The sequence below is a fragment of the Micropterus dolomieu genome, linkage group LG01, assembly GCF_021292245.1.
Source record: "Micropterus dolomieu isolate WLL.071019.BEF.003 ecotype Adirondacks linkage group LG01, ASM2129224v1, whole genome shotgun sequence".
Lineage (NCBI taxonomy): Eukaryota > Metazoa > Chordata > Actinopteri > Centrarchiformes > Centrarchidae > Micropterus > Micropterus dolomieu.
In genome coordinates this window covers 49245604-49254307 of record NC_060150.1, presented here as the reverse complement: position 1 = coordinate 49254307, position 8704 = coordinate 49245604, and the positions used below count along the sequence as shown (strand labels likewise).

General features: G+C 54.1%; 2 protein-coding genes across 2 annotated transcripts in view; both read right to left on the bottom strand.

Annotated features, from left to right (window-relative positions):
* Positions 1–8704, bottom strand: part of LOC123968066 (NACHT, LRR and PYD domains-containing protein 12-like) — a 583923-nt gene that overhangs the window by 356002 nt on the left and 219217 nt on the right. The gene's annotated exons all lie outside the window — the stretch shown is intronic.
* Positions 1331–8704, bottom strand: part of LOC123970594 (histone-lysine N-methyltransferase 2C-like) — a gene marked incomplete at its 3' end in the record, with an annotated part of 39005 nt that continues 31631 nt past the window's right edge. The window contains 19 exon segments of the mRNA XM_046048721.1: positions 1331–1458; positions 1561–1697; positions 1895–2007; positions 2229–2608; positions 2683–2892; positions 2977–3172; positions 3552–3679; positions 3759–3950; positions 4226–4324; positions 4406–4570; positions 4878–5015; positions 5100–5212; positions 5421–5596; positions 5714–5828; positions 5919–6051; positions 6241–6402; positions 6545–6742; positions 6856–7122; positions 7221–8144. Coding sequence (XP_045904677.1) covers positions 1331–1458; positions 1561–1697; positions 1895–2007; positions 2229–2608; positions 2683–2892; positions 2977–3172; positions 3552–3679; positions 3759–3950; positions 4226–4324; positions 4406–4570; positions 4878–5015; positions 5100–5212; positions 5421–5596; positions 5714–5828; positions 5919–6051; positions 6241–6402; positions 6545–6742; positions 6856–7122; positions 7221–8144 — 3974 coding nt within the window.

Here is an 8704-nt window from a genome sequence, read left to right as displayed (position 1 = left end):
GCATCTACACCAGGGTGGAGAAGCCGTCATTGAACAGGGGAGGGGGTCTACGCCACCACTTATCCCCCACTTACAATGCTGTCCTTTCATCACTTCCCAGGAAACTCAACAAACGTAACCTATTGGCCTCAGGTGAAGATACCAACGATGGTCGTTCAGTCTCGGCCACAGGTAGTCTTAACGACCGTAACGACTGTCGTCACAGCAACAAGGAACACTAACGAACCAGCGGTATCGATGACCCGGGCCAACGACCCCACTGAGGTTAAATAGCTGAGTTTCCCTGCCAGTCAGTCAGAACTGAAGAAGTCCTTTGGATGAGGGACGAAACGTCTTCCAGTATCTTCAACCAAGTCCAGTTGTTCTTGATTTTAACCTTCGTTGGATAACTATGACCTGGATGACTGAGAATCTTCATAGACAACATCAATATATAGTTTCTCTTCTGACTCTTTTTACAATAAGCAGCAATTTGTTTTCACTCTGGAATATCAGCAGTTTTACCTGACTAGGTTAATGTGAAAACTGTTCAAATCCAGGTGTGTTATTTCAAAACTATGACTATGGCTGTGCGATATGATGTTAGATGTTAGTGTCGCTGTCTGGAGCTGTTGTGCTGCTGTGGACTGTCTCGTCCTCTCGTTAGCTTTGCAGCAGCAAGTAGCAGCAAGTAGTTTTGTTGTTCACTTCATATCATGGCAACATGGTAACTCATCATATTTTATGGAAATTTACAAATAAAAATGTTCTATATCTGGATATAGATCATTATTGGGGTATGAAATTACCTATATTGGGATTTGATTTTGATATTTCGCACAGCCCTGACTACTAAATTTCATTCAGTCAAAATGAGCAAGAAAAAGAGACAATTTTTGGTGCAAAAAAAAAAGTAAGCTGAAACTTAAAACTTGAATTGATAAAAATGAGGAACTAGAGATGATTGTGAGGTAAGGGGCACACATGAACTGATTAATCACCTACAGACGTTAAACAAGCTGGGATGTGGTAAACTTTGTACTTCTTTAGTGAAGCACAAGCCTGCGCTGTACTTTACGTCCTGTGTAATTCACACTGGTGAACTTTGCCCACGGCCTGATGTTTACCAGGTTTCCCAAACCTCCCTACAACAGTTTGTCATTAAACTTGCAGCTCCCGTCTAAAACCAAGTTAATCAAAGAAAAACTTGCTGTTGGATGTTTTACAGTAGCTACTGTGTAGGACAATTTCCCCATCGGCCTTAAACGCATCATTTGCAAATTTAACACTTAATGTACTTGATTTTACTTCAAGACCTTTCAAGACTTCTTAAGGAGCTCGGTGACGTTACCTCTTGGCCTGGCAGGCTTTGGGTTCGGAGCGGGCCGAGCCAGACGGGTTAAAGGCCAGAGGCCACTCCATCAGAGGGTTCCTGCCGTAACGAAAGGTGTAGCGCTCACAGGTCTCCACACCTGGCAGCTACACACACACACACACACACACACACACACACACACACACGGGAGTCAGTATGAGTGTGGTTTGAGCGTACATGTGTGTACATGTGTGTGTGGGACCTACAGACTCGATGATCCGGGTCACTGCAGACGTGGTCAGACCAAACAGGTCTTCTCCTTTCAGGTAAACTGGGAACAGCTTCAGGGTCCCACTGGAGGACCTCATCTGAGCTACTGGATCCAGAATCTGGTCCCACACAGCTGAGACACACAGAAGAGGACAGTTACTGAAATACTGCAGTACTGCATACAGTAATACTTACACATACTTTATGTCAGTAAGGTTTTGAAAGCAGGACTAGTATCGTCACAGAGTGGTCTGAGTTCTTCCTCCACCGCAGGTCAGAGTGTCTGGTGGATCCACTTCCTGTCTGTACAGGTGCACAGGTGAGGCTCACCTTTGGGCGTTGGCCCGGTCAGTATGAGGTCGTCGTATCCCTTCTCCACCACCTTCACCTTGAACAGCGGCCGGCCCTCCTGCTCCTCGATGCAGCACAGGTACTTACAGCGTCTGCAGAGGGAGGAGGTTTCACTCAGTGACCAATCAGTAAACCAGCGATCAATACAACGCTCTGCAGACCAATCACAGCTCTGTGGCAGAGAGACTGATCACCTGACCAGCGTTTCGTTCGCTGCATCACCTGTGTGACTGTTTAGAGTTGAGCCGCCTTTATAATCTGCAGACGACAGAAGCAAAGCACCATGAGAGACGAAGTTTCTCAGTCAGCTTACCTGTTGCTGTGGCGCATGCTCCAGTAGATACGGTTTGCGTGGTAGCCGATGGGGAAGATGGAGGTCTTGTTGTGGAAGGCGTTCATCTGCTGTGGGAGGAGCCTGCCGATGGCGCGGAACAGCAGGCTGCCCACGCGGAAGGTGTACTGCCGGTCGCCGCGCTGAACCACGGCAGCGATCTGCCGCGCCTCGTCCCGCTGTACAAACACCCGCCGGAACACGGAGAAGCACCGCAGCTCCGTGTCGTACGGGTCACAGACCGCCATCGCCGCAGGGTCGGGGGTCGGCCCCGGGGTGGAGGAGGGGGAGCAGCTGGAGGACCTGTCCCCGCTGAGAGGACCTGTCCTGGGCTTGTGGAGGTGGCAGAGCATGGTCTTGTCCTGAAGGAGAAGGAGCAGAGTGTTAGCAGGTAAACCTCTTCGGGTCTTAGACCTGGGTCCTGGTGCCCTGGTACCTTGAAGAAGGTGCAGTGGGCCTGCAGCGCGCAGGTGAAGTGGTAGGTGTTGGTGCAGCGGAGCCGGTTGCAGCCGCTCGTGGCTCCGGTCTGCTGACAGTGAGCGCAGCGCAGAGTCAGTCCTCGTCTCAGAGCCAGCTCCACGTTGATCAGGGCGCCGGCCTGGGTCTCATACACCTCGCTGGACCACAAAGCACAGTTCAGGTGGACCTGAGACACAGAGAGACGGGTTAGATCCGGTTCCAGGTCCAGACTAGAGCCTAGTACTCCTGAGTTAGAGCCCTGTAGACTCACCCAGAGGTCCAGGTCCAGGTTCAGCAGTCTGGCTGGTCCATCAGTCTGTCCGTCTCCCTGCTGGTTACAGAAGCAGCACCTCCGCTGGTCTCTGGGTAACGGGTCAGGACGAAGACACGCCCCCAACTTCTTCAACAGCTCATCCACTTCCTCCTCTGTTGGCTTGGCAACCGCCTCGTTAGGGGTGCAAGGGCCCCTGGGTAAAAAAAGAGAGCTCAGCGTCACGCTAGCAGGCTAACCTGCTCAGCGTCACGCTAACAGGCTAACCTGCTCAGCGTCACGCTAACAGGCTAACCTGCTCAGCGTCACGCTAACAGGCTAACTTGCTCAGCGTCACGCTAACAGGCTAACTTGCTCAGCGTCACGCTAAGAAGCTAACCTGCTCAGCGTCACGCTAAGAAGCTAACCTGCTCAGCGTCACGCTAAGAAGCTAACCTGCTCAGCGTCACGCTAAGAAGCTAACCTGCTCAGCGTCACGCTAAGAAGCTAACCTGCTCAGCGTCACGCTAACAAGCTAACCTGCTCAGCGTCACGCTAACAAGCTAACCTGCTCAGTGTCATGCTAACAGGCTAACCTGCTTAATGTGATGCTAAAGCTCCAGCGTCTCCAGCGGGAACTCTTGATCCTTTTCCCGTGGCGAGACGACAGCGAGTCCTCTCCGCCTGGGACCGCCCGGGGGCGGGGCTTCAACTTCACCTTCACCTGTAAACCAATCAGCCATTCAGTCGATCATAACTATAAATATTTGATATTTGATCGTGTAATCGGTAACCATACCCACCTTGAGGCTATCCATGCGGGGCCTGGTCTCCATGGTGATGGCGGAGGCAGAGGGGAAGGACAGCGGCGGCGAGGAGGAGGCGGGAGGAGGTAAGGAGGGAGTGTGGAGGAGGGACTGGACCGCGATGGAAGACATGTTGTTGGTGTACTGGTGCTGCACTGTGCTGGGAGGGGGCAGGACGCCGTCTGCAGACTGAGGACAGAAGGACAGGCGTTATGATGTCATCAACTGCACGCCATGATGTCATCTAACAACTCAACCTTTAGGACTGAGGTGTCTTTCAGGGGCCCCAAAAGAAGGGCGGTGTCATACTGGTCTACAGTCTGTGAAAGACTGGTCTGTTTACCAGGCAGAAAGACAGTCTCCAGTTGCATTATGGGAAATGTAGGATCCCCCCTTTTTCAGACAGCTGATCACCCTGATGGTCCTGCTTCCTCTGATCAATAACCAATAATCTGATCTCTCACCTTGTTTCCAGCTGTTCTGTTCTGTAGGTCAGATGTGTGGAGTGCAGAACAGTTTGGACTGCAGAACACCAGGCTGGGTCCTGGTCTGGACTGACCCTCCTGTAACACACACACACAGTCACTTCCTGTCCGCCACTTTTGTTGTTTCACACTCAGGGTTAAACGGTTGATGTGTCCAACCTGTTTGAGCTCCTTGACGATGCGGACTACATTTCCCAGCAGCGCCTTGCAGTAGCTGCAACACTGAGGCCTGGCGGCAGCAGCTTGGCCGCCATGTTGGATGTAGTCCATTCTGACAGCAGTGTTCCCAGCAGCAGGTCTCTGCGGTCTGCTGCCTGATGGACCCTGCACACATAAAACACACCGTCAGGACGTCTCCTCCAGCTGTCTGAGGGACCTTTATTGTGAAGGACAGGAAGTACTGTATGGAAGCCTTCAGCGAGCGGCCAGTCAGAACTTAAATCTGAAGCAGAGTTCTTCGTAGGTAATTTCCTGCTCATCCTCCACGGATCATTTGAGCAGCGACCGCTTTTTGATGCCGCCTGAACTGTCCAATCACAACTGGGGGCGGGCCCCACGGCTGACAGACTGCCGTCAACATTTAAAGTGTACATGAAGTACATGCAGTACATTTATGCAGTACTTCTCCTACCTGCGTCAGCGGCACTCGGACTCCAGCCAGCAGGGCCAGAGAGCTGCGCTCGGGGCCCGCGGGTCGGCTCAGCTGGTAGTCGGCGGGGACGGGAACCCGAAGTAGCTCCGCCACCGCCGCCATCACACCTGCAACGTTCTGTAAACACAGAGTCACAGTGATGTCATCAGGAGGGAGGGGCTACTGATGCATCAACATACGGGGGGGTGGGGGGGTGTTTACCTGAGCTGCGACAGGGTTCAGGGTTATCGCTATGGTAACCAGGTCTGCGTTAGAGCAGGAGGGAGGAGCCTGATGGTTCGGCTCCGACTTCACTTCCTGTTTCACTGCAGAGCCTGGAGACACACAGGTGAGCAGCGGGTAAGAGATTCATCAGCTGCCAAGAGTTCTGCCTGACTCCTGCTGCTGAACGCCAACCATCACTCAAATTTCTGCTCTGCTTTCTAAAACATCCAACACACTTTCCAAAACTTTCAAGGACCTGCAGACATTTTCAAATCCTTTAAAGGACTCTGGTAGAAGTGATCTGGAGCGTTGACCGACCTTTTCCCCAGGAGCAGGGCATGATGGGTATTGGAGGCGACGGGCAGGGCGAGGGCGGCTCCAGTTTGATGAAGGAGAGGTCGGGGTACCTGCTGACCTCCACGTCCGCCACGCTCTCCGGAGACGACGACGGGACGAAGCCGTCCGGACTGTTGCGCCCCGACGAGTCCTGGACCCTGAGCGGGAAAACCCACGAAGGGGAAAGGCGTCAGTGCAACAGAAGAAGAAGAATCTCATCCCTCTAAACTTAACTTTTGGGTTTTCACCAGGACGCCTCAGTGGGCGGAGCTTACCTCAGCTCTTCCTGGTTGTTGTGCGGTGGGGTTGGCAGGGAGGCGGGGACGTCTACAGTTTTTGAGGCGTGGTTTAGAGCCATAAGACCCTCCCCCTTCTGCTTCACACCTTTCACTGAAAGACAAACCAGAACACAGCTGGCGGTTAGGACACCTCATCAGTCACACGCCTGTAAGGCAAAGCAGAGGGTGTCAGTAACCTCACCGTCCTGCTCGGTGATGTCCTTCCTGTTCAGCTCCTCCGTCGTGGCGAAGCCGTTCACCAGCTTCTGCCTGGCGACAGGCGGAGGGGTGGGGGGCAGGGAGGCCGGCGGTGTGGGGGGGTTACTGAGGTTGTTCTGCAGGGACAGAAAGAGGTCAGGACCCACAGAAGCAGCTGGGAGTAGTAACAGAGTACTACTGCAGTAGTACTGCAGCAGTACCTTGTATATGAGCTGGGAGTAGTATTGCAGTAGTACTGCAGCAGTACTGCAGCAGTACCTTGTATATGAGCTGGGAGTAGTATTGCAGTAGTACTGCAGCAGTACCTTGTATATGAGCTGGGAGTAGTAGTCGGTGACTCCGTCCAGGCAGGCGTTCCCGAAGGAGCCCGTCAGCGAGGAGTCTCTGCCCAGAGAGGAGCTGCCGTACGGGGCGAACAGGCTCAGATCCACCCGCAGGACCGGCTCCATGAGGGGAAGCACCGCCAGCTGAGGGATCAGGGAACCGGTCAGAAACTGAAGTGTGCAGCTCAGAGGAGGGTCAGGGTTTGATCAAAGAACGTAGTACTGATTATCCATCAGTCCTTTAAACTTGACTAAGTGGACTAAGCTGGAGGAGCAGCTGGCCTACCTGAGAGAGGTGTGTCATCAGCGGGTCTGAGGAGGCGGTGGAGGAGGAGTGCAGCGTCTTCTCCTCCTCCTCCTTCTTCCTCCTCTTGGTTTTGGGAGGAGCTCTGTCTTTCTCCGGCCGAGCGACCCTTTTACAGCGCTGAGGCTTCTTCCTGCCGCAGGAGTCCAGCAGGTCTGGACCCGGACTGTCCATCATCACCTGGGGGGGAGGAGCACAGAGGTCACCACGGTAACACTGCTGTCACGCCGTTACCTTCTCAGCTTACAGCTTAGAACACGGCAACAAATAAAGACAGTCGACCTCCTCCTCACCATGTTGCCATGGGAACCGGGCCTGTCCTCCTCCTCGGACCGGACGCTGTCGTGGGACAGCTGCCGGCGGGCGATGGGCGGAGCCTGGCCGGTGGGTGACGGCGTGGTGGCCGGCGAGGTCTTGTCCTTCAGCAGGTGTCTGAGCAGCTCCTTCCCCCCGTCTCCATCTTTGCCTCCCCCGTGGAGAGGGGAGGGCGAGAAGAATCCCTCGCCCTCCTCCATCTTCACCACGCCGCCGCCGCACGCTCCTCCCTCCTCACGCTCCTCCTGCAGCGAGGCAGAGGAGAGGTTAAACGCCCCGCAGCGCTACAACAGGTAAAACATTACTGATACAGGTTACTGGCCGGCAAAGGAACGGTCCTCACCTTGACCTCCAGGCGAGCTGCAGACAGGGGGCCTCTCAGAGACTCCAGGCCCAGGGCGGAGCCTCTCTGCTGGGCTGCGGAGATCACGGACAGCTGCCTCTCCAACTCCGAGGACGGAGCCAGACCGCAGAGGGAGGAGCTTAGAGAGAAGGACAGATCTGATTGGTCCAAACCCCCCCGAGTGGGCGTGGAGCAGGAAGTGTCCGAAACGGCCGGAGTGGGCGGAGCTGTGATGTCATCAGAGTGCGAGGACAGCGGCGTCCTGGCTCCTGCTCCGCCTGCGGCGTCCTCTCCGTCCCTCTTCCTGCTCCTCTTCTTCTTTGGTTTGTCGTCGGGGATGATGTCAGAGTACAGCTGGATGAGGGAGGCCGGGCCTCCTGAGGAGGAGCAGGGGGAGTCCTGTCCAAATCGATGAGCCGCACCCCCAGGATGGGAGGGGGTCAGTGCTCCTCCTCCGACCCCAGGGGGCCGAGCCTGTCCGTGGGCTGAGGGTCCCGCGGGGCCTGAGAGCCTTGGTCTGGTCTGGAGGTTGGAAGGAGCTAAATCCATCAGGGGCCCGGGGCCTGGAGCTGGGTGAGCTCCAGGGTGCAGGGGTCCTCCTGTGAAATCTTGGTGGAGGCCTACTTGCTGGGGGAATGGTGGCCCCGGCTGGCCCTGGTGCTGCAGGGGCCCTCTGGAGGCTGGAGGTGACTGCAAGAAGTCCTGGGGCAGCTCAGAGCTGAAGAAGGGCATCTGGGAGAGACTGTCCCCTTCAGGTGCCGACCCAGCAGGACCTCCAGGTCCAGGTCCTGGTGTGAGACCAACTCGAGCCCCTGACAAAGCTCCAGATGGGGGCATGGCTGCTACTCCAGGGCCCACGGAGGCTCCCAGGAGGCCCTGCTGCTCCAGCTCCAGTCTCTGCTGCAGGGCCCGATGACGCTCCACCTGAGAGGAGAGGAGAATAACTGATACTACTTCCTGTTAATCTAAAGAGTCCATTTGTGGTTCTACTTCCTGTTCCCTTTAGATTAACAGTCCGTTTGTGGTTCTACTTCCTGTTCCCTTTAGATTAACAGTCCATCTGTGGTTCTACTTCCTGTTCCCTACAGAATACAGTGGGTATGGAAAGTATTCAGACCCCTTTAAATTTTTCACTCTTTGTTTCATTGCAGCCATTTTCCAAAAATCCAAAAAGTTCATTTTATTTCTCAGTAATGTACACTCAGCACCCCATCTTGACAGAAAAAAACAGAAATGTAGAAATTTTTGCAAATTTATTAAAAAAGAAAAACTGAAATATCACATGGTCATAAGTATTCAGACCCTTTGCTCAGTATTTAGTAGAAGCACCCTTTTGATCTAATACAGCCATGAGTCGTTTTGGGAAAGATGCAACAAGTTGTTCACATCTGGATTTGGGTATCCTCTGCCATTCCTCCTTGCAGATCCTCTCCAGTTCTGTCAGGTTGGATGGTAAACGTTGGTGGACAGCCATTTTCAGGTCT